Source organism: Furipterus horrens, unplaced genomic scaffold (assembly GCF_987537825.1).
Source record: "Furipterus horrens unplaced genomic scaffold, mFurHor1.1.pri manual_scaffold_6, whole genome shotgun sequence".
NCBI lineage: Eukaryota > Metazoa > Chordata > Mammalia > Chiroptera > Furipteridae > Furipterus > Furipterus horrens.
In genome coordinates, this window is record NW_028327176.1 from 5,297,567 (window position 1) to 5,322,360 (window position 24,794).

A 24,794-nucleotide genomic window follows, 5' to 3' on the forward strand; every position below is an offset into this window, starting at 1 on the left:
ACCCAGCGCGATCGAGGCGCGCGCGCGCGCACACACGCGCACACACGCGCGCACACCCGGCCCGGCGAGCTCAGAGATCCCCGGCCACGTAAGTAACTATTAATACCGCCTCGCCAGGAGATGCGGGCGTGCTGAGCTCGGGGACTGGCCTCGGGCAACGTCGGCCATCCCCTGCAATTTTAAATACACTTTCCTCTGACCTCCGAGGGGGAAGGAAACAGATAAAAGGAGAGGAAGAGAAGCCGTCAATTTCCTCCCAAACCTACCCAGCCAGGCAATTGGGTTTAGGGCAGAGGGAGACGGAGTCCTTGCAAATTCTTCCAAGTCAAGATCCAGTAACCCAGCGGGAAAGGAACGCCGCAGGTTGGCAGGGCTGGGGGCGCATCCCCTTCCAGGGCCCGGAGGATCCCCGGAAGCTCGGGCCGGCGAAATCGGAGACCACTGATCTACCCCGGTGCCTTCCCGCACTTCTCCCCCTTTTTTTGGAGGACGACCTGGAGCGCCGGAGCGGCGACAGCATGAGCCTGTGCTGACTGACCTGCGGCCAGCCGGCCAAGCCCTGGGCTTTGTCGCCGTACCTGCGCCCGGCCCGCGCCGCCACTCTGCGCCCAGCTTTTTGCAGTCTTTTGTTGGCAGCGCTGGCCGCTCTAAGTTAAATGCTCTCTGGCTTTTTATTTTTATTTTTTTGTCTGTTTGTTTAATTTGGGGAGAGCTCTTGCGATCTTGGAAAAGCCTCAGACGCCATCTACAGTTAAATCGTAGATATCTACCCTCTCCGGCACCCCCTCCTTCCACGCCCCCCACCCTTTCCACCAAAAAAGGGGGTGCAGCGCGGATTCCGTCTGCCGAGCGGCGCGAGCCGGTAGACCCGGGCTGATTTCCTTTTCCTTTTCGTCGGGTTTCTAACGCTTGGAGAGCAAGCGGCCGCCGTGCGCTCCCCGAAGATTGCACGAACTAAAAGAGGGCTCCCTCCGCCCTGTCTGCGAGTAGGAAGCTTGCTCGGGGATCGCTCCGGGGGACCCGGCGCTGCAGCTCCCACTTCAGCAATCCGGCTCCAGGTCTAGATCCGCGCTGGAAAGAGAGGGAGAGAGAGAAACTAAAAGTGCGGAGATCCTGCACCTCGCCGGCTGCTTTAGGGTAACAAAAGGACCCGCGCCGCCGCCGGCCGCGTCCCCCCGCGAGCCGGGCTCGGAGCAGACCAGGTGCCCTGCGGCGCCCATCTGGGGCTTCTAACTCCCCGCGGAGCCCCCTCCTCGTCTCCTCGCCTCGCGTCGCCTTTTAACATCCGTGGCACGGAGGCGCCAGCCGCCGCGCTCGCCGGCGACTCATCCTCCCAGCGGGTTTTTTTTGTTTGTTGTGTGCGATCCCCACACTCATGAACATACACAGGTCTACCCCCATCACAATAGCGAGATATGGGAGATCGCGGAACAAAACCCAGGATTTCGAAGAGCTGTCGTCTCTAAGGTCCGCCGAGCCCAGCCAGAGTTTCAGCCCGAACCTCGGCTCCCCGAGCCCGCCCGAGACTCCGAACTTGTCGCATTGCGTTTCTTGCATCGGGAAATACTTATTGTTGGAACCTCTGGAGGGAGACCACGTTTTTCGTGCGGTGCATCTGCACAGTGGCGAGGAGCTGGTGTGCAAGGTAAAGAGCCCGGGGTTTTGTTTTGCTTTTTGTGTTTTAAAAAGATTTCCCGGCCGTTTGGAAGGGCGCCCAGCGCTGGAGTCTGGGGGAGGGAGATTTTGCCGGATCATAATCCGTGGCCTTGTTAAATGGGTTTATTTATTTGTTCATGTGCGACTAGTTGTTGCGAAGTTTTTAGAGCGTTGCAGACAATGGGGCGGGCTGCGGCGGGGGCGTTTTGGGGAGAGCCCAGGACAGGGAGGGCCGCGGGACCGCGCGAGGGTCACGGACACGCGTTGCTCCCAGAGGCTCGTGGAGCTCCTCGCCGGGTCGCGCAGCCCCGGGAATTTCTCCCGGTGTCCTTCCAACCAGAAACAGGGAATTCCCCCGCTAATTGCGAGGCACCGATGATGGTTCCTTTCGCAGCCATTGTTCTTAGCTGCGTGCAGGTGTTAAACCTTTGTTCCGAGAAGGTGCCCTTTAAAAAAAGACAAAGGTGTCCCCTCTGGCGGAGCCCAGGGGCCCAGCGCGGGGAAGGAGTTTACAGAAAGCTTTCTTCTGCCTGGAGCCTTTAAGGAGGGTTGTGGGTGGAAATCAAAGCCTCTTGCACACCTTTGGGTGCAGCAAATAGTGACTGCTCTGAGCCTTTCTGTCTCGTGTGGGTTTCTTCTCATCCTCGACTTCCGTGCTGAGCACCGCCCGGGCCCCTAACCCCTCCTGCGCCAGCACACACCTTTGCCTGTAAGGTTTGGATCCTCGGGAATATCCGTGCTAATACAGAGGTGGACTCTGTGGTTTCCTTTTTTATCTTTGACCCCGAACAGGGACTGGTTGTGTCTGTGTGTCCGTGTGTCTCTGTAGGTACCCACAGGGCTCCAGACAAGGGATGAGCAGAATAGTTGCAGGAAAAAAAAAAAAAAAGAAAAAAGAAAAAAAAGACAAAAAAAAAGAAAAAGACATTAGAACATCAGAGCACACCGCTGCCCAGGAATTGGACAGAGATCAAGAATTTATTGCCACTTCATTCTGGATGTGCTCACTGTTCTTTTTTACCCCCCGGGTGGAGGGGGGGAAGAAGGGGGTCATCAGGAGTGGGGACCCCTGCTGCCTTTGAGATGGCCGCTCTGCACAGCTGTGCTACCAAATAATGCTTGCCACTTGTACCATTAACCACGGACTGCCTTGTGGGCTTTATTTCACAGGGGACTGGGGTATTTCATTGTAAAACATGAGTTTGTGGAGGTCTCCAGGCAGTTTTGCAATTGTTCAGATCAGACCTCAGGGGAAATAAGAGACTCTTAAATAGTGCTGTCTGCCTGTCCTGAGCATTTGGTATTTTGCATCTTGTCCAAGTTATTGGTACCCAGAGCAATTGTGCCTGGTTAACCAAAATTCAGTCGGCTATTCAGAGCTGGATTGAATTCTCAGAAGACCTACAACGTTGCACAATAGGGTGGCGATCCTTTGAAATGAATGAGTTGCACAGAGCTCCCGCTCTGCTATGAAATATGCACAATCACCCAGCAGCGAGGGTTTTCACTCCTTTTGCTCAACTTCGGTGCAGCATTTTCATATTTTTCAAAGGCTGGAGATGCTTTTAAGGAAGGGGGCTCTGCCGCCCAGTTCTGCAGGAGCATCTTGCTGTTATTTCTTTGTTTAAAAGCAGAGGTGACTCTGGCCCCTGCTCTTTCTTTCTTCCTTCAGATTCTTCAAGACGCATTTCACTCTGGGCTGACCTCCCGTGTCACTTGCAGACTTGCTCTCTGATCTGAAACTGTACTTAATCTGCTGGTTTCGTTCTTGCAAAGATTGAATCAGCAGCCCCTCACCAATTACTGTGTGGGTTGCAAGTGGATTTAAGTGCCGTATCATTGTTCTGCTTGACAGAGGTCATCCCTTTAAGACACGGCAGCTTCTGTTTTCCTGCCTTTTTACCAGAGGTGACGTGTGTGACTTCTCATGCAAGCACAGCTGAGCATATGCTGGGAAGCTCCAAGTGGCTGTATAAGGCTGTTTCTATGAACTACCCTCAGCTGTATACTGTGGGCTCTTAGCCTACTGCTAGGCTCAGGGAAGCCTGTGCATGAATCAAGTTCCATTCGGTGACTTGAAATATAAAGTTCTTGTCTCCAGGCTCTGTGTTGGCCCAAGGAGAAGATCTTTGCAGAAACAGATCAAATGTAAAAATGCCACTTAATACAGAGAACTGTAGAGAGACTTCTACAGGATGCTATTTGTGTGGGGTGGGGCAGGGGGACTTGGGGGTCATTTAACCAAGCCTGTTTATTGTCTCCATGCCTGCTTGAAGCAAAGGGCGGGGGGGAGCTTTAAGGGATCTTTAGCTTATGTTTTTCATGGCAATGTTGGTAGCTACCATGCAGACTGACATATTACTATATTGGCAGAATTCCCTCCCCCCCTTTTGTGCAAAGGCTATTAAAGATGGGCCAATTTTACTGCTTTATCTGAACTGTCACATTATATCATTATATAACCAAGGCTCCAAATTAAACATTCAAAAGCAGCTGGCAACCAGTATTATGGCTTGATTTTGCACTTGAAGGTGATGGTTTAAATACCAATCCAAGCCCATAAATGCCTGTTATAGCTGCTAATAAAAGTTTGGTTCCTACCCGTTTGGGAAAACGTTAGCCCTGGCTTAATTTTTCATGCTCTGTCCACCATCTTGGAATTTGGTCTCTTTACAAAGGGCATGGCTACATATTGAAGCTGCCATGAGCATGTTGGATTTTCTTTTTTAAAACCATGTCCATACAGTTTTTCAGCAGTGAGGCAGGATAAGAGACTAAAGGTGCTGAGCAAAAATCACTTTTTATTTTTTTGAAATGCACTTGAAGCAGGAAGGATATTATGAACCATCATCCCTCCATGAGTAGAGGCCATGGAGCCTGCAGCCTGACGCTTCAGAACACAGCCCAGGCGTTATTATGTAATAATGCAGAGTGTTTCCATTAGCCTCTGCACGGCGTTTATTACTCTCTCTGAAAATTTTGAGGACGTCCTGGGTCTCTGTTGCCTGCCGTCTGGGTGTCACAGATGACGCAAGCATTTCAGATGCTTAATTGAACGGACCTCTGAGGTCACCGCTTGGAGGTCATATGACAGTATTAGGGCATGATTTGTGGTCTCTGGAGATGCTGAAGAACTCATTCTTAAATTCTAGGGCTTTCCTGAGATGCCTCATTATGGTTCATTCACAACGTTACTTGGCTTCCTTGCTCACGGTTTAGCACGGGCACTTCCGAGGTTCTCGCTCACCCTGTCTGATTCACAGGGTTTGTTTTTTGAAGCTAAGAGTGAAGCTAAGAGTGGCTTTAACTCACGGATTCTTAAATAGCAGCCTGTATCTTTGGATGGGGTTCAGAAGGCATGTGCTTCCCCTTAAAACAAATTCAGTATTGAGCATGCATTTGAGGATGGGCATTGTCAGTTAAGAGCTTTTATCAGATTCTCCCATGGGATCTGGACCCCAAAAGGGTCAGTGGGCTTCTCAATCAACGTCATCAGTTTGTGAAGAGGGGGGAGGCCTCGTGACCCTAAGTGCTTTTTAGCCACCTCATCCAGATTAGCGGTGGCCCAGCCAGGATTAGAATCTCAAATCTGGGGATATCTAGGCCAGCATTTTCCTGCCACACTCTGCAAAATGCTGGTCAAGGAAAGTACGTTTTAACTAATGAAAAGGAAGAGAAGCAGCTGAGCGACGGCGAACCGATAGCCTTGTTGTATTCTATTAGAGCTTCCTGGCCCCAGATGCTCTCCAGCAAAGCGCCCTCAGCCTGCCCTGACTTCTGTGGGCACAGAACGGATTCCTGAACACACACTCACAGGCAGATAGTCAAACCGCATTCCAGACCCAGGAATCTGTAGTCCTGATTTAGTGGTCGACCAATGAATGAAAGCTTTTTTTTTTTTTCCAGCCTCAAAAAATTCTCTGTAGGCTAATACCTCTTAGGTCTGTTTCAAAAAGAAGTGGAGGGTGGATTTTCTTTTTAAATAATAAGCCCACAATGAGGTGGCATTTCACAGACTCTCTTTGATTCATAGGAAGTCGTTGTATAACTGATTCATTGAGCTAGAGTCTGTAGAAGGAAGAGAGAAAGAAGTATGTCCTATTCCTAGCACTGCCACTGGGGGCTTGATTGTACTTACTACCTGAGCCTCATTTTCCCCATCTGTGAACGGAAGTGTCGGATTAGATCACGGTTAGGGAAAGCCTAGATATTTAATCTAGCAGCTGCTAATTTGTTGTATACACAATTGTATAGCACAGAGTTGTCTTTAATTGTTATAGTTGTAGCGTGTTCATGTACATTTTTTTTTTTTTCTTTTTCTTTTTTGAAAGGACTCTAAGGTGGTGTCTGTGTAGCTTGGGCTGGGTCACACTCAGATTTTACTTTAATTCTTCTGTGAACAGGCAATTGGGATCAAGAGAAATAATAAAACTTGCCGTCCGTGGTACGTTTTATTATTGCTTCTTGCAAAAAACACTTTTACCTTCATTTTCTGATATCCCCCTTCCAACGCTGTGAGTCAGGTATCATTTGCCCATTTTGCACAGGAGGGCTTGGAGGCTCAGAGATGTCAAGTGATTTCTTCGGGGCCACACAGCTGGTAGGACACAGGCCCAGTGAGGTCTGGGTTCAAGATCAGCACACTATTTGTCACTGGGAAAGCCGTCTCCGTGGGAGGTGTTGGCATGATGTGACGTGGCTGTCTCAGAGGCACCGCTGACTCTTGGTCTCGCTGTTAATCCTGCCCTAGGTGTTTGCTATCGGCTGCTACCAGGAGTCCCTGGCCCCGTGCTTTTGCTTGTCTGCTCACAGCAACATCAACCAAATCACCGAAATCATCCTGGGGGAGACGAAAGCCTATGTGTTCTTTGAGCGGAGCTATGGGGACATGCATTCCTTTGTCCGCACCTGCAAGAAGCTGAGGGAGGAGGAGGCGGCCAGACTGTTCTACCAGATCGCCTCGGCCGTGGCCCACTGCCACGACGGGGGGCTGGTGCTGCGGGACCTCAAGCTGCGGAAATTCATCTTTAAGGACGAAGAAAGGTGAGTCTCCTTCGTGTGCAGACCCACGCACTCCAGCAGGCTGCTCTGGGCAGCTGGCCGGGGAGGCTGGGCCGGAAGCCGTGGTGCTGCCTGTGGTCCAGGTGCGGAGATGGAAGCATGGAAGGCCTAAGGGCGGGGTGGGGGGTGCGGGTGGGGGGGGGGGGACGGACCGGGGGTGGGGGGGGGTAAACGTTACAAAGGCTTGCCGTGCCCTTGGAAAAGAAGTCACCGCTGCTCGCAAGGTGTTCTCAGATGCTCAGGGGACAGGTGCAGGATATTTTGTGACCTGGTGGTTGGTTTTGGTGTTGTGAACTCCGGAGGTGGCTGCAACGCTGGGTGGCATTTTCAGTATGAATGAGGCAAGATTTTCAGCACCCTACCTTCAGAGCACTCAGCGCCTGGCGTCAGTCATTTATAAAGTCCATCCATCCATTCATTCATTCATTCATTCACTTATTCAGTAGATACTTCCTAGATATATATAAAGTCTTTGTGCCCGTTCTCAGTGTTCTGACTAGCAAGAGGCATGAACTAGGCAACTGACCTATAAAGGCGGTGTTACAGGCCCCAGATAAAGGCAGGCACCTGGCGGGTCCGATGGGAGCGGGGGCTGCGAGGTCAGTTCTAATTAGGATTCAGGGTCCAGAAAGGTTTTATAAGAGAGATGGTTTGGAGCCAACACCTGGAAGAGGACTCGGTCAAGGTAATGTGGGAAGGACTGGCATTCCAGGTGAGGAGGCAGCCGCTGCCAAGCCATGGCGCCGTGAAGGTCCCGGTGCTTTGAGGGGACAGCCGGACAGGGCGCGGGCCTCTGGGCTCCATTTCTGGGTCTTCCATTTACTCTTCACATTCTGTTTAGCAGACCCCACGGGGGCCCTGCTGTCTCCTCCAGCTGCCTTTGCTTGTAAAACCTCTTTCACGTTACTTTTGTTTCTCTTTAATGACGTGCTTTTGCAGGGAGGTGGAGGCCATTGATTTATATTCGCTGCTGACCCCTCCCAGAATGGGTCTCAGAGCGCATACTCACGCGAGGTCTTGGAATTCTCCCGACTGCCATGGCCACCGTTGTCCCTATTTTTAAGCAAGGGGTCAGTGAAGTGGAAGTCCCTTGTCACTAAGCTGTCACGGACCGTCTGAATACGAGCCTCGCGTGCATTGTGCATTCCGGACACTCGGCTCACATGTCTGGAATACCTTTTGCATGTCTGCACAGATCTTGCTAGCAAACCTCTCTGCCCCAGTGGCCTGGGATATTTCTAGGCTGTTGCTTGTAGGAGTCTGATGGCATCCAAACGAGAGCGGCCCAGGGGTGTGTGCGTGGCTTTTCCATCCTGGTGGTTTGAGCTCATTGGAACGCAAATGGCTGGGAAGCATCTGGGGATGAACGAAGGTAAAGGGCCTGCGGGCACTTAACCCAAATGGCATAATTTCATGAGCATTTAGAATCCAGCTGAGCGCACCACATGCAGACAGCCACTGGGTCTCCGAGAGCCACACAGGTGGGTCATTGTTCCGTGTTTTTACCCATAAAGGGGAATCAGACACTTCGGTGGCGGCTAACATCCTGGCCTTTGGTAGCGCGTGGCTTTTAGGTTTAGTAGCTCCTCAGACACCTGGAGTGGGGGGCGATGCTTATCTTTTCTTCAGCTCAGCTCTGGAGACCCGGGTGCTTATCCTGGTTTTGCCTTTAATGCCCTCCGATCCTTAGGTGTCTCTCTTCCCTGGCCTCAGGTTCCTTCTCCTTTATTGCCTTGGCTCTGAGGTCTTCCTGTACCCTAGCATTCAGGTATGTGCTCCTTTGAGTGTTCTCCTTTGGAAGGTAGGTAAGTATCTGTCCCCCAACGAGAGGCTGACAGAGGTGTCCTTTCTGCCCTTCTGTGTCCTGCCTTCCTTGGAGACAGATCCGTTAGCTATCGTTACAAATAGAAGAGGTAATATTTGGTGACATCTCTACGGTCCTTTTGTAAGGTTATTGTGGAACTGATTTCTAGTCAGAAATCTAGGCTGGAGAGGGGGTTGCTATCATGTGCATTTTATTGAGGAGAGCTCCGCAAGGTGGCAGGGTGGAGTCTCCAAGCCCCAGACGGGAGAGACCAGAGGTCTGGACATGTTCTCTGTGAAGCCAGCTCTCAAGGAAGGCATGTGCCTGACAGAGGGGGTGAGGACGACAGACGCCCTCTCCTGGGGATCCCCGTTTTCAAACATCATCTTTGATCATCTTCATTTAGGGAGGAATTTTGGGCATTGGCAAGTGTGGGGGGTGGCTTGTCCAGCGATAGCACCCCATGGTATTTGTGATGTGGGTCAGAATAGGGTGGACACCCCAGGTCAGAGACTGCAGGAGCAGGAGTGGCCTTGAGGAATCACGAGGGCCCGGGGCGCAGAGCCCCAGAGGTGAGCGTGCTTGGCCTGGTGCCCGCAGCTGTCCGGAGGCAAATACAGCTGAGGCAGAGCTCACCCTCGCGGTCGTAGGGCTTTTCCCCTGGCCCGTCCTGTCCCGTCCCGAGGGACAGCATGTGTAAGTGCCAAGGAGCACATGGTGGCAAAGCCCAAACCCTTGACATCCTAGGGCCTCGGGAAGACACACTAAGATGTAAGAAGCTCCTAACAGGAGGACTGTGGGTCGCTGGTGTTGACTTTGGAGCTATGTTTGACTTTTGCCAAAGAGCATGACCCTTTCTAGAAAGAACTAGAAAAAAGTGTCCCGTGGGAATGTCAAAGCTAAATGTGGTCGGAAGCTGATTGTCATCTGCTCTGGCATGCCTAAGAGCACCTGGCTCCCCGGAGCCCTTCTTTGCCGAGGGACAACCAGAGAGGATGACAACTCCATCTGATTGGTGAGGTGAGGGCCACGCAAGACTTGGTGACCTTGCTCAAGGTCACAAGCCAGTTTGATGACGGAGCGAGCCTGAAAGTCCTGTGATTTCACTCCAGAGCCCCACCACCTGCTGTGGTCCCAGGGGACCTGCTGTTCTGCCCATGACAAGTGTCTGTCTGCGCGGTCTGAGAAGGTTGCTTCTGTTTTCAAGAACGTACTAAATGTCCTCCTCCATAGCTCCTAAGACTTTTGTTTGTTTGTTTTCTAACCCCACTGTCAAGATTATGAAAAAGGCAAATAATGCCTACTAGCCTTTTTTCTTATTAGTGCTGTTTTGGTTTTTAGCCTCTTGACTGCAGGGTGGGAGACTCTGGCTCGTCACTCAGTGTACTTGTCCCTCTGTTTCCCAGCAGACACAGGAGTCAGGCAGGGGCCGCGGGGCCTCCCCGGGGCCTTGCTGCTAGCAGCCCTCCCCCTCTATCCCAGTAAATAGGACCTGATCAATAGGCATTTCAATAGGGCTAAAGCTTCCTCCTCTCCTGATAGGAAATGCGGGCAGACAGGGGGCTGAATTTGAAAGGGAGGCGAGGGCATCTGCCTGTTTCCTGAACCTTCACGTGCGGGTCCTCAGGAGGGAAAGCCTGGAAGAGACTGGGAAGGGCCGCTTTATGAGTCATCTTCAAATCTCCAGGCGCCTTGTGCACGCCAGTCTGCTCCAAGGTGTGCACTTGCTTCTCGGTGACCATGAACGCGCCGGAAGGCCAAAGCATTTCCTAGCGAAACTGGCTGAGCTCCACCTGGTTCAGAAGGAGACCTGCCGATGGGCGGACTCCTGTGGGCTGACTTTCTGTTCTGGACCATCGGCGCCTCCTTGTCACCCGGGACACATTCTGGGTGGCACTGGTAGCGCCTAAGCCCAGTTTCCCACGGGTCACTTTGCAGATGACAGCCAGCGTTAGGTTAGGCCCAAGGCTTCGGGGTTGACGTAGCAGCACCTCAGGCTCTTCTGCTTCCGTTTCTTCTGTTTTTTTTTTTTTTTTGATTTGGGTTCTAGATTCTGGTTCTGGCTGGGCCCCGTATTAGCTACCTGATCTTGGATAAGTGATTTCATGCTTCTAAGCTCTAGTTTCCCCAAGGCTGACATGACAGTTGCGTCCCGGTGGGGTGGTTGTGAATGTTGAGTGAGCTCATGGGGTGACTCACGGGGCAGGGCAGGCCCTCACTGACGGACAGCGGGCCCCAGAGTCATTCATGACACCGAGCCATCACGCGTGAGCAGTTCCCAGCATGCTGTGGGTGTGGGGGGATGCGGGCCATCTCTCTGGCAGCCATTTCCATGAAGAGTGGAGCCCTTGTGATGTAAGGGTTCAGATTGAAGCCACATCCTCTCCTCTCTTGTTTAATTATAGCCGCTGAATCAGTGCTGGGAGGGCCGTGATAGGTCAAGTGCATGTGCCGTGGCAGGTTCTGTTCTGCAAGGCCAGAAGGTTGACGAGATGTACGCAAGGGCAGGCGGGCACGAGGCCCACAGGGGGTGAAGGCTCCTGCCCGCCCACCGGGTTTCCTGCCCCTCTGCTCCTCTTCTGCTCCGGATGTTTCTGCAGAGTGCAGCAGCCCCCCTTCTTTTGTCTTCGGTTTGAGGAAGTTAAACCCCTATCCTGATTGAATGCGCCCTGGACACACACTCTTTGCACCCTCAGTTCCTGTAGTAAAGCCTGAGTAAGAGGGGGCCCTGTGGACTGGCCCCTGAACCTTATAGCGGGCAGTGCCCCAAACCTCCTGGCCTCCTGCCCCTGCCCTTGCCCTCTGCCCCCTGCCGTAGCTCAGCGACCGGTGTGGTCGGCGTTCTTTGGGACCCCGGGTTTTTGTCTGAGCCTCGAAGGGGAGGCCTGCACTGGGGAGAAGGCTGGGTCTTCCTGCTTGGAGGCAGAGTCCCTGTCTGGATACGTATCTCTGCTCTTGCACTTAACCTTGACAAGCTGCCTGACCTCTTCTGCTCATGGGCCTCACCTGTGAAGTGGAGGCAGCAAGAAGACTTCCCCATGGGGTGGAATGGTACAGCGAACCCCGTGTGTGGCTCCTCATTAGTAGCTGCTCTCCTGAGCCTCCCCGTGTGGTGTCTGGCCCTCTGGGTGACACAGCCAATCTGTTGACTCAGGGTGGGCAGGGTCCTTTCAGCTGGTGCAGCCTCGGGCTGCAGTCAGGGCCGCTGAAAGGAAGTCCCTGTTTGCCAGCTTGGTTTCTCGTCTCCTGTGGGACAAGGCTCCCTGCCACCCCTCACTCCCCACTCCCAATAGAGGCTCATTGTTGACATTTCATTGCACAGAAACATCCCATGTGAATGGAGAAACATGCCTCTTCTTTGGTAGAAGGTCTTTATCACGTGTGACGTCACAGGTTTCATTTCCTCTGCTTTGAGGAAGCTGATGGGTGCTCGCTTCTGCAGGAGGGAGGGAACTGGGACCCTTTATAGCAGCGGTTCTCAACCTGTGGGTCGCGACCCCTTTGGGGGTCGAACGATCCTTTCACAGGGGTCGCCTAAGACCATCGGGAAACACATATATAATTACATATTGTTTTTGTGATTAATCACTATGCTTTAATTATGTTCAATTTGTAACCATGAAAACACATCCTGCATGTCAGACATTTACATTACAATTCGTAACAGTAGCAAAATGACAGTTAGGAAGTAGCAACGAAAATAAGTGTATGGTCGGGGGTCCCCACAACAGGAGGAGCCGTATGAAAGGGCCGCCGCGTTAGGAGGGCTGAGAACCACTGCCTTAGAGGAGCCCAGGAGCCACCTGCCCAGGCCCCAGACCTGCTCCTCACGCCCGGGCTGGGGGCAGGTTTCCCCTCCCTCCCCCTCGTGAGTCCCCGCTCTGTTTCTCCGCGTTAGTGTCTCTCCTGCCTCTTCCTTTCGAGCTTCAGGTCACTCAGCTTCTGTCGAAGCTGCATATCCAGCCAAGTACAGAGGGCAGGCGCTGGGGCCCTGGAGACCCGACTCTGCTTTCTTTCATGAATGGTCAGTTATGTTATTTTAAGTTGTAGGCTCCCTGCATTTTAGGAAAAGGCCTTACCATTTTTTGTTTGAAGGAGACAGAGCTCCTGGAATTCCCTTCTTTATGTTGACTGCTTTTATGTACTTTAGGCACTGCCAACCCCCCGGGAAGGCTCACCTCCCCGGCCCTTCCTCCGAGGACAGGAAGGGGTCCCTTCTCATGGTGCCCCCACTCTGTCCACGCCTGCGTGAGCTTTCCTCTCTGCCTGCTGGGGCTGTCATGTGCTCCCTGCCCCCGGCACGCGACGGGCATTGAATCAATGAAAATCTCCTTTACGGGGTAGGAGCAGCTCAGATTGGATTCCAGTGAAAGGCGAGAGGGGCAGGGGGACGTCCAGGTTGTTGGTGTCACCGTCACGGCCCCGAATGAGAGCCCTTACAGATCTGCCTTTTCAGAGGCAACTGCTTTCGTGGTCCCGCATCAAGGGAGAAATATTAACCCGGCGTTTCCATTTGGATTTAATGACTTATGCAGATGTGGCCTTCACTTAAGACGCTGCTATCGATGTCTATGGTGGGGTGTGATTTCGCTTACCAAGGGCTCCTCTAGTCCCAGTGTGAGAGGAGACCTTCCTCGGGGTTCTGTGCTTAGAAATAGACTAAATGGTACGTATTCTTCAGCAGGATTTCCGGCAGGGCTCTTCCTGTAGGTACTGATGAATAGATTAGCCTATGGGCTGACCTCGGGTCCTCAGCGAAGGCACAGCAGCGAGATTTTTGATCCCTTTTGACGCTGGCCTCCCTTCTCTGACACACGAGCTGGAAAGGATGGACTTGGGGTACCCAGCGCGGGCCTGGCGCACCGCAGGGACCTGGGACGAGAGTGGTCACAACGGCTCTCTGTTGGCATCTGATGGCTTTGGGCCTCATAATCCAATAGTCTGGAGATCCATTTATTCGTTCAGCAAATGATAATTGAGCCCCTGTGATGTGTCAGGCATGTTCTAGGCGCTGGCGATACCTCAGTGACAAATGAGACAGAAACCCTGCCCTCATGGAACTTATATTTTAATGAAGTGACACCTAGGGTCCACCACGTACCAGGCTTCCTGTTTTAACTACGACATTTAAATGGACTGATTGAAACCTGATTAACTACCATATTTACAGTGATTTAAAACTAACAAGGAAGGTGGTATTGTTATCACCATTGTATGGATGAGGAAACTGAGGCTCAGGGCCCAGAGCTAGTCAGTGCCAGGCTTGAGGTTGGAACCCAAGACACCTGACTCCTGGGCCTGGGCCTTGGGAGAGCACGTTGGCTCCAGGAAACAGGTACCGTGTTGGGTCCTTGTGCCCAAGCCATAGGAAGGATTTTCTCAAGCGATTAGGCAGCAAGTACACACCAGGTGGCCCCTACTGGCTGGATTCTAGGTGAAGCTCAGCACGTGGTTTTCTCGGGGCATTCCCGGCAGACATAGATGGCCCACCGTTCACCAAGTTCACGGGCAGGCCCGCCACGACCTGTTGTTCCTTTTAACGGAGGGGGTTTTGTTTCCTCTACAGATACGTGAGATGCGATCCATTTGTCTTTCTATGCCCCGACGCCTAAGACAGGACGTCGTGCTGTAAATAAGTCCTCAGTGAACGCACGACAATGGACTACGTGGGGTTACAGATAGCCCTGCGTGCTCTGGAGGCATAAATATTATTAAAAAAATCCCCTGGATATATCGATGATAGGGCAGGGGATGGAAACGCATTTTGAAGTCTTTACCCAGCACTCTTGGGAGTGTCTCTAAATCATGGGATAGAGTCCATCCTGTTGGAAATGTCCTTGGACTTGAGACAGTGCAATCCTTACGCAAAACCCTGCCTAGACACCAGGGGCCATCTTAGACATGGGAGTGACACTGTCTTGGAAACTTCCATTCAGTACCTACTACGCACGGCTTGCATTGCTAGCTATGGGGCGTGCCGGAATCAACACTGGGGAGTCCTTGCCTCGGGGGAGGCGCGGTGTTGTTATTTTTAATACCATTTTCAGAGGAAGGGGGTGCACCCGAGAGCTCACTGGGGGCAGGAAGAGAATGTTCCTGTCATGGACGAGGGTGGAGAGGATGATTGTCAGGGTGGAGATGTGCTCCTTCATGGGCTGGTCTGAGTGATGCAGGAGGGGAGGGAAGGGGATCCAGAAAGGCTGAGCCAAAGCCAGGAGGCCCGAACGTGCTGTGCATAGAGGGGCTTGCTGGTGGGGGGCAGGTGAGGCCGAAGGGACTGGCCTGAGCCCTGCTCCCACCCCACCAAAGAGGCCTGGAAGGAAAGTACTGGGTCCTCGGCAGTGGGGCAGGAGCAGCACCTTGAGGCGCATCCGGCTGTCTGGGAGACTCGGGGCTGGCGGGGCCCTCAGCTGTCCAGCATTAGCAGGGAGGTTGTATGCAGAAGCTTTCCTGAGAGGCCATCAATTGATGATTGATTCGGGGCCAGGGATCCTTCATGAGCCAGGTCTATAAGTGCAGGAGAGCCAGAGCCCATTGGCGTATTGATGAGGAGTCCGGAGCTGCTTTGTCTTTCTCGGGATTCCCTGTCTGTTCCTATGGAGATGGCAGGCTGCGTGCTGCGTGGTGTCTTCCGGAAGGGAAGGCGTCGGAGGTGGATGGCTTCCCCCGCTCCCCGCGGCCATGATGACTGGGCAACTTGCTGCAGGCAGAGGACTCGGGCCTCTGCATGGAGGCCGGGCCGCAGACACCGTGGGAACACCTGGGCGATGGAGTGGGATTGAGTCTCTCACCGCAAAGGTGCGATTTCCTGGCAGGTTACTTCATCCTTCTAAGCTGTGATTTTCCTGTTCATCAACCCCCACCTCCAGGAGTGTGTGTAAGGTGCTGAGAGGGTGCACCACCCTGCACAGCTAACCGGCCCCTGTCCTGGGACCCCTCTCCGTAGACTCTCCCCCGCCCCCTGCCCGGAAGTGTTGCTGTCACTGGTTCCCCAGCTGCGCTCTGAATCTCTGTGAGCAGCTTGACCTTGGAGTTGGGTCTGCTTACCGAATCTGCAGGACCTGGTGAATTGGTGGCTCTCAGTTAACTGCTGGAAAAATTTATATGCATAGGAAATAGAATTAAAGGAGTAAGGATTTATTGGACAGAGTTTAGCAGCCCGAAGAGTCCCAGGGGTGGCTGCCAGGTTGGCACTGTGCTCGGCCAGTCTTTCTGTAGCCCCAGGTGGACCCTGGCTTGCACCAGGACTGGCTGCCAAGGGCAGCTTTGCAGTAGCCGGGGCAGAGCAAGGCCAGGCCCGGCTGCAGCTGATCGGTCTCACTTGACCCTTCACCGGCTTGGACCCACCCTGTGGAATGGCCTTCGATGACTTCTCCGGATTCCACTGACCTCAGGCCACCGGACTTCCCATCCTGGCCAAGCCCACTTTGTCTGGCTGCACTCCCAGCCCGGCCCCACCCTGGTCCACCCTGTCCTGATCTCTTCCTGCCCAGAGCCCAGGGCGGTGTGTAAAGGTTTAAAAGCCAAGCCTGATGATTTGCTTGTGTGGGCCCCTGGTGATATTTTGGAAGGAGAACTCAATGTGGAGGTCAGCTTGGGTTTGAATCTGAGCTCTGCCATTCACTTGCGAGGTGGCCTTGGACAAGTCACGTCTGTGTTCTGTACCTCAGTTTCTTCATTTAGTGAGAGGGCAGTCCAGCTTCCTCTCTACCTCTACAGCAGTTAGATCATGTGTATGATGGTTTTATGTGTGACCTAGTGCTGAATAAACCTGGGGCCACATTTGTCTTAAAAGTGTCCCTTGTTTTTGACTCTGAGTAAATCTGTGATGTTGGTGCCAGGATGGTTTTTGGAGAGAGTGCCAACGTTAGAATCCTCCCGATGTGCATACAGAGCTCAGTTTTTTGTCACCCCGCATAGGACCTAGGACATGCCTTGGCTTCCTCACTTTGTAGGAAGTTTGCACAGATAATATTTGCCTGTCAGTTTTGTTAGGAGAGACAGAGATGTGCATTGAAAAAAATGCCAGCATTCAGAAACTCATGGTTGCTGTTGCTGAAATTATTACCATTATTATAAGGATGTCATATAGAAAGTGTTGCTACCCTTATAGCTAAAAAATTAAACTTAAAGTCAGGAATTTTAAGCCTGGGAGAGCCCCTTTCAGCCTCTGTAGCGTGATGTTCCCATTTCACAGGAGGGGAACTGGGGCTGAAAGAGCCTGCTGGTCACACTTGGTTCCTCCCAGGCAGCCACCCAAGCCTCTGTAGAGAGCGGGCAGGACACCAGGCTTTCAAGACCAGTGTTGCTCCTCCTGGAGGCAGGGAGTGGCTTCCTCACCTGGCCCGGGATCCGGTGACACAGGCCTGCCCTGGGTGGTGCTGGCACCGAGCACAGGCTGCCCGTGTGAGCCTTGTTCATTCAGAGGTTGGAAGCAAAGCAGGTTGCAGGATGCATGTGGGGCTGCTGCATCTCGGCCAAATCCACCCTGCCGTGGGCTCGAGGCTCTCTCCTCCAAGAAGCTGCAGGAAATAATCACTGTCGTTTACAGCTTTTTGGCCACAGACATCTTTCCCATCCCTTCCCCTTGTCACTTTTGGGAATCTCTGGACCCCCGTCTCCAAGAAGCCCACCCTGATGACCTTGACCTTCCTCGGGACTGAATTAAGTGAGCGGGAGTGGGCTGAGCACACATGTGTGGGGGAGGAACATGCCAGGTAGGGGAAAAGCAGGTGCAGGGAGCCCAGGCAGGAGTCTGGGCACAGAATTCACATCCACTTCAGTCTGCCTGAGGCTTTTCATCTGTCTTCCCCTCTAGACTCCGGAGTCAAAGTAGGGCCTCATCTTAATAGTAAACTCAGTCAGAGGGACCCCCATCTGTAGCCGGTTTGCCGGGCAGCTCGGTAGATGCTGTACAGTACTGTGCAAGCACAGTCCATTGAATCCCCCCCAAAACTAAGACGCCGGTGTTAGGTGTCCCGTCTGTACCCCCGGCTCCTAGTGGAAAGCCGTCCATTCATTTCCTCCCATTCGGACCCACGCAGGTGCTCCGCGGGTCCCTCCCCGCACCCACTTTATGGAGGGGAGGGCAGCGGCGCCCACTCCCAGAGGGGGAGTCAAGCCCCACAGACCTTCCTTGCGTCACAAGCCCATGGGGACTGGACCGGAACTCCAGCCCGGCCTCGGGTCCCTGACACGTGCACCCTGGATGGTCCTTGTTTAAGGACGTAATCCAGACCGCCTGCCTCAGCCCGCGCCCGGGAGTGATGTAAACAAGGTCAGGATGTTCCGAGAAGCCGGCAGGGTCAGGTCGCCGGCGATGCTGTTTCCAGGCAGATGATCTTTGACCCGAGACTTCATTTTGAGTTAGTACTTCGAGAAGCTGAACTTCATGAAACCTTTTATGCCAAAGAGACATTACCAAAAGTTAGTTTTCAAAAACTTCCAACACAGGACATAGAGTCTACTGTATTTAAAATCTAGACTTCATCTTCAAATCCTATTGATTTTTCTCTGAATATATTTATACGGATCACAATAATAATTACTGCTTTCTGAAACTTTAAAATTTTTCAGACATCAAAATCATAGCATCTAGCGAAACAACTTTACTTTTAAAAAAAAAAGGGGGCTTCTCTTTCCCTTCCTTCCTCCCCGACATGGCGTGCATGTGTCCCTCCAGTGAGAGGGCAGGCTCCTGCTCCAGAAGCCGACTCTCCCTGACCCTCGGTGCACCCGCGCTGCCCCCTTTGGTGGAGCCTGGTCGGGGCGTGACTTCCTCCCTCAGGTGGGACAGGTGAGCGCTCAGCGCCCCCCACCCCCTTCCCAGCCTTACTAGCTGCACCTCTCAGCACTAGGCTCGGGGTCCATGGGAAGGAGTCATCATTCTGCTTTGGCAGTTGATTTTATGAACTTGAAAAAGAAAATAGGTGTAGGTACCTAGCACACCTTCAGCTTCATTGATGACGTCTGATCTTTGGTGCCTGGTGGATTTCACTGAGCCCTGGCCTGGCTCTGTGGCCGCCCTGCTCCTGCGCCCACCAGACCTGATGGGACCGGCAGATGGGGACGGCAAGCCCAGCCTCTGAAGGGAGGAGGCTGCTGTGGCAGGTGGAGGAGCTGAGGGGCGGCTGAAGCATGGCAGGTGGGGTGGCCTTTGGTCTTCACTCCCGGATTCCTTAGGTATTTGCGTAGCTACTGAGTCCTGGCTTGCGGTCAGGGAGGAGAGGGGAGCTCAGGGCTAGGAGAGCACCCTAACATGTATGGTTTTGGGGACCAATGTCACCCCAATCAACTCAATTAAAGAAAGAGCTTGAGGTGCTGATGTTTGTCCCCTGAAAGGGCCAACTCATATCTCCTTCTGCCTTCCCCGGAAGGTGTCTGAGGCTTAACTTCCCACACCTTCCCTCCCTGGGTCCTTCACCTGACCTCTACTTCATCCTGGCCAGGTTGGCAGAGCTGGGCCCTGTGTCTTTAAAGCTGAGCACGCTGAAGCTCCTAGGGCTTAACTGTGTGATTGTCCCTTCCACTTGTGGATTGAGTGCTGTGTGCCAGGTATTAGTTCAGGTGCTGAAGGTCTGGCAGTAAACATGGGAGGTGACCTCTGCACATAAGGTGGCCTGAGCCACCTGCCCAGAAGCTCCTGTAGGGGAGGGATGAGGCGATGCATCACCCCGAGATGACCACCGGAACAATATGTAAACATGCATAAGTATAGAAAAGTAAATGCAGTGCTCAGGTGGTGACGAGGGGGTCGGAGCAGTGGGATGGACTGCTGCTTTAGGTAGGATGGTTAGGCAAGGCCTCTTAATAAAGGTCATTTGAACAGAGACCTGAAAAAGAAGGGAGCTGTGCCCATGTGTGGGGAAGAGCCAGGGAGGGGGGCGGGGGCAGAACCTGTGCGGAGGCCCCAGGATGGACCACGGTCAGTTGGTGCATTTGAGAAACAGAGAAGAGGGAGTGTCGAGGAAGACGTGGCTGAGATGCCTGCAGGTCACCCTGCAGCTTCGGTGACAACGTGGACCCCCCTGGGGTGGGCTTTGGCAGAGGCATCCTGCCCCAGAATCGGTCCTCTGATTCCAGTTTAGCACTTATTCTGCTGGACTGTCCCTTGTCCCACAGATGGGTGGGCTTATTACTGCCACTACTGTTATTCCCACAGCTCCTCTGCTGCCAAGACAATGAACTTGGAGATGAGGAGTCTGGCTCACTGCTGGAGCTCGGCAGGCAGGAGAGTTCGCCGGCGAGCGTGGGCGGAGGAAGCTGTGCAGGGAACCCGCCTGCGCCCGCGGGGTGTCTCTGACTCAGCTCCTGTCTCAAGACATGCAGGGAAGCCGGTGTGGGTCCGCGCGCCCGCCACCGTCCACGAGGAAAAAGGGAAAGGTAGAGGGAGGTGGGCGTTTAATCAGTGCAATCCCAGATGAGTGCGTCTAGACCCTTCCTGTTCTCACAGATCATTAGCTCCGGGAGAGGAGAAAGTCACGCGTGGTCTCGGCCGCAGCGAAGCGCGGGCGAGCAAATAAATATAAAAGATTGGCTGCTCTTTAGTACAGACTCCTAGAACCTTCCGTCTGGCAGAGATTTTAAGACTGTCTTGTCCAGATAGGTGCACAGCAAGAAGAATACCCTTAAAATGGGACATTTTATCTTATGTCTATTTGGCCACAGTAAAAACAATGAAAATTAAAAACGAAGGAAGGCCCCCTTGTCCCCCACACTCCTCCTGAAGGCTGAGAAACAGAGAGGAGGAGTGACTCATCCACAGCCACCCCGAAGGTGAGAGAGGGCTGGCCCCCTCCGTCTGCTCCAGCCCTGCCCCTTTTCCGCTGACCACACCCTATTTGCTGATTGACAGAATTATGTACAGGGACCTTGTCACTCCTTGGTCTTTGAGACTTCTGTCATCCAAACATGAGGTCCTAGATTCAACTGAGAGTGTTTTTTTGGACTTTTTCTATAGAGAGCTCCCAGGAAATCTCCCTCGACTAATTTGAGCCATGTCCCCCCGTGGGGGCTCTCTGATGAGCTGTGCTGATGGCCCTGAAAGGCTAAGACCCTCGGTAGGAGGAAGGGAGAGAAGTAGCCATGGATGGACCTGAGCCACAAACTCCAATTTGGGACTAAAGTCTTCCGGTGGTTTTTCCCAGCACTTTCCTGTTCTCTGCTTCTGTGAGCCTCATTGCACCTGGGGCAGTGGGGAAGATGCTTTGAATTGCACTTTTGAGATGAAGGAACCAACCGATGTGGCTGCTATGGACCTTGTAGGACCTTGTTGGTGCTATTTATGAGGTTCTAACTCCTAACTCCAGTCCCTCCACCCTGTCCCATGTCCCCTTGGTGGCAGGCCTTAATTAGAGTGATGGAATAGGACTCACCAAGATATGGGGCCCGAGAACTGCTGGATCGCTTCGGTGGTGGCAGTGTTCTGGCCAGGAGAGTAGCAGGAGGGTTTCAGTGTTAAGCACTGAAAGGTAGCAATTCCTAACTTTCTCCTTAAAGAATGGCAAGACGGGGAACAGGAATGCTCAGGAGGCCCCTGGGCCAAGCAGAGAACTCTGGGCCAGGAGCTTAGGGTGCTCGGGGGAGGCCAGCCATCGGTCCGGGCATAACTCACTTCACGTCTAGGTCCTCAGCTCCATTCACTGGGAATTAACCATACGAATTCAGCTCATTTCCAGAACATGGCACTCACTGTATTTTATACCAAATGATGACACCAAGACCTACCCTATAAAGATGAGGGCGAGGTTCCAGGGACTCAAGAGTTTAAAGAGATTCCTCCGCCTCTGTTCCTACCCAGTCTACCCAGGAGAGTCCTACCGTCTCGTCAGCCAGCACTGTGGTCTGCAAATGGCAGGGGGAAGATTGGGGACAGGGGGACACGTTTGAGAAGGATCTTGGGCTCATGCTGTTATTCACACACACACACACACACACACACACACACACACACACACAGCATGCACGCAAGTGCGTACGTGGTTGATTTAGGTAGACGTGAGGTCTTCAGGTCTTTTTCTCTATTTCCCAGCTAAAGGCCTTTGGGCAAGTTACTCAAACTCTGAGCCTCAACGTTCTCAGCTGTAAAATAGGATAGTAAAATTTTCCATGTTTAACAAAGCATTGTGTGAGGCAAGAATGCACTCGAGTAATGTGAAAGGTCCTTGCAGACTGTCGTGTGTGCCAGAAGTTGACCGGAAGTGGTGGGCAGAGCTACTGTTGGCTCCCCCATTGGTTGGGTCTGAGGTCAACTCTCATGAATCGCAATCATTTCTCAGATGTGACTTCAGGAAAATGACACGGCACCCTCATGTTATTCGTGGTTCGTTTACTTGCTGAAAGTTTGAGTCTCCTGATAGGTTGTAAGCTTCCTGCAAAGCCCTTGTCAGTCTTGTTCACGCTCGTGTCCCCAGCCCTGAAAGAGTGTCTGGAACCTAGAAGGTGCTCAGTAAGTAACGTGCGGCTGGGCGGATGAATGAGTCCCTGGAAACCCAGCAGGAGCTAAGACACAATGATGGCATCATGTTTTGCTCCCTTTCTTGCAGGACTCGGGTCAAGCTGGAAAGCCTGGAAGACGCCTACATTCTGCGGGGAGATGACGACTCCCTCTCCGACAAGCACGGCTGCCCCGCTTACGTGAGCCCCGAGATCCTGAACACCAGTGGCAGCTACTCGGGCAAGGCCGCCGACGTGTGGAGCCTGGGCGTGATGCTGTACACCATGCTGGTCGGGCGGTACCCTTTCCATGACATTGAGCCCAGTTCCCTCTTCAGCAAGATCCGGCGTGGCCAGTTCAACATTCCAGAGACTCTGTCCCCCAAGGCCAAGTGCCTCATCCGAAGCATCCTGCGGCGGGAGCCCTCAGAGCGGCTGACCTCGCAGGAGATTCTGGACCATCCTTGGTTTTCTACAGATTTTAGCATCTCGAATTCAGGATATGGTGCTAAGGAGCCGTCTGACCAGCTGGTGCCGGACGTCAACATGGAAGAGAACTTGGACCCTTTCTTTAATTGAGCTCCCACCACACAGAGACTGAGCGGGTACCAGGAGCGACAGAGGGCAGCGGGAAGGAGTTCTTCCAGGGGACACACGTCCCCTGGCTCGGTAGCAAGAAAGACGCTGACACTCACAGGTTTCTTGCCTCAGAGAAGGGACATCTGACAGGAGCTGGCTGAACACGTAGCAGGGGGCGCAGGGGGTGTTGGGATGGGGCTCCGCTCTGGGATCAGGTCCGAGGGGTGGGAACTGCTGGGGCTCCCCCTGTGCCCCCCCCGACGTGTCCCCAGAGCCCACCCCTCAGTGGGGCTCCGCCTACCCCACTTTTCATTTTGTTCAAAAATAACTGCAGATCCCGACAGAATCGAATCTCTGCCTCAAACACACATCTTGGCATCGCACTGTTAGCATTTAACTTCTTGTCACGATTCAGGGAATGCACAATTGGCCAAGGGTTTTGTTTTTGTTTGCTCCTTTTTAAACAAGCCAACCACCTATCTGATAATTAATATTCACTTAAAAGAAAATAAATTCGGTGCACACAGACTGACACGAAACCTGGGTGCTACACGGAACCAAAATAGAAGTCCAGTTTGTGTCTTTTTAATCAGTCTCTTCAACTCACTTCTTCTCAATAAACTCCTTAATATCCCGGTCAGGAAATGAGACGGTAATTCTTTGTTCCCTGAAGTGGGGTGGTGGGGATCTGCCTTTTAGTAAACTCTTCTGTTTTTTGTCAGTCGGTTTGTGGCAGGAAGCTATTAGAAGTCAAACTTCCAGATGCATTACTGCTATCCTCGTGCAAAGAACGAACAGAAAAAGGAAGGGAGGAAAAGAGACTTTCGCCTCCTCATGTTTTTCCTTTTGAATGATGAGGGCAGCAGGGCCGGTGTCTTCTTGGCGGAGGGGGTAGCAGAGCCACAGTGTGAATCGGGGGAAAGCTCTTGGGGGCGGAAGCTTTGGCAACCCTTGGCTCTCCAACGACACATTTTTGTCTTCGCTTTCTTGGAGACTCGTGACACAAAGCAGGTTGTCCCGCGTGTATCAAATACAGGGCAGCTATTTCGTTTTCTTTATGAAGAATGATCCTTTTGGCTTGGAAGGCCCTCTGGTTTGGACAGAAAACCCTCGGTAGAGACGAGCAGGAAAGAAAATAAGCTGAAAGCTAGGGTGATATATAAATAAAAACAGCTCTCTATCCCAATACGCACCTTTGTATCTTCAAGAACTCTTCTATTTATTAAGGAAAATGTCACATTGTGATGTATTAAGCCAGTATTTCAATTAATTACGGGTTGACCTGGGATGACATGTTACATGCTGTTGTTAACATTTATATATATATTATATATATTTTCTTGTTTTGAGTATTTCTGTCCCTGAAATAACCTTTCTTTGGCTTTTCTAGATAGCTTTATTTGATTTTGAGTGGCCCGTTGTTTTTTTTTTTTGTTTGTTTGTTTGTTTTTGTTTTTATTAACGGCTTTTCTATTGCTATATGATGCAGAACTCTTTTCGGCATAAATATTTGTATTTCCAGTACCTCAGTTGTTTGGGTTTTACTGCCTGTTATGCGTTTTTGTGAAATGGTCCTGTTTTGGGGTAGGTAACACGTGGACTCTAGTATGTAAATGTTACTTGAACCTGTGCTCCATTATAGTATGTGGCATGTCTGTGCAGACCTGGATGCTTTATGCCTGCCCAGCAGGAGCCCGGCCTTCACCTTCCCACGAGGGCGGCTTCACCTTCATGTCTGGAGACAAGGCGGCCATGGATTTGCCCTTGATTCTGCTTGATAACGGAAGAGGTGAAGGAGAGAGGAGGTGTTTGACACACTGCAGATGGTGCTGTGTCAAGGAGGACCTGTGTTTCTTCCCTCTCCCCTCTTTTTTAAGAACCTTGGAGGAGGAAAGATTGGCGACATGCATGGTGGGGATCTATGGCCTCTGGTGCTTTGTCCTGTATTTGGTTTAATGTTTTTGTCTTAATCTCTTCAATCAATAAAATCGTGCGTATTTAACTACAATTCTGGGGTCTGGCAAATGGTGACTTTCTGCATCTGTGGTGTGTGGGCCCTGCACATGGGCCAGGAACTCGTGTTCTCTGAGATCTTCCTTTTAGGGTGAATCATGACTATTGTTTATACAAGGTGAAAGCTACCTCCTTTCATGACCGGGCACCGGCTGGGCAGTTTAGGTGTAATATCTCGGGTGTGTAATATCTCACTGACTCAATTGTCAGCACCACCTTTGGAGCTGTGAATTCTGTTCCTATCACA

At 52.3% G+C, this 24,794-nt stretch overlaps 1 protein-coding gene across 1 annotated transcript; it reads left to right on the forward strand.

Moving 5' to 3' along the window:
• On the forward strand, window positions 1–24,542 carry TRIB2 (tribbles pseudokinase 2). Its single transcript, XM_090280929.1, has 3 exons — window positions 1–1,645; window positions 6,407–6,699; window positions 22,066–24,542. Exons 1-3 carry the CDS (start codon window positions 1,376–1,378, stop codon window positions 22,532–22,534), a joined length of 1,032 nt encoding a protein of 343 aa, XP_090137055.1. The 5' UTR covers window positions 1–1,375; the 3' UTR covers window positions 22,535–24,542.
• Window positions 24,543–24,794: the final 252 nt, after the last annotated feature.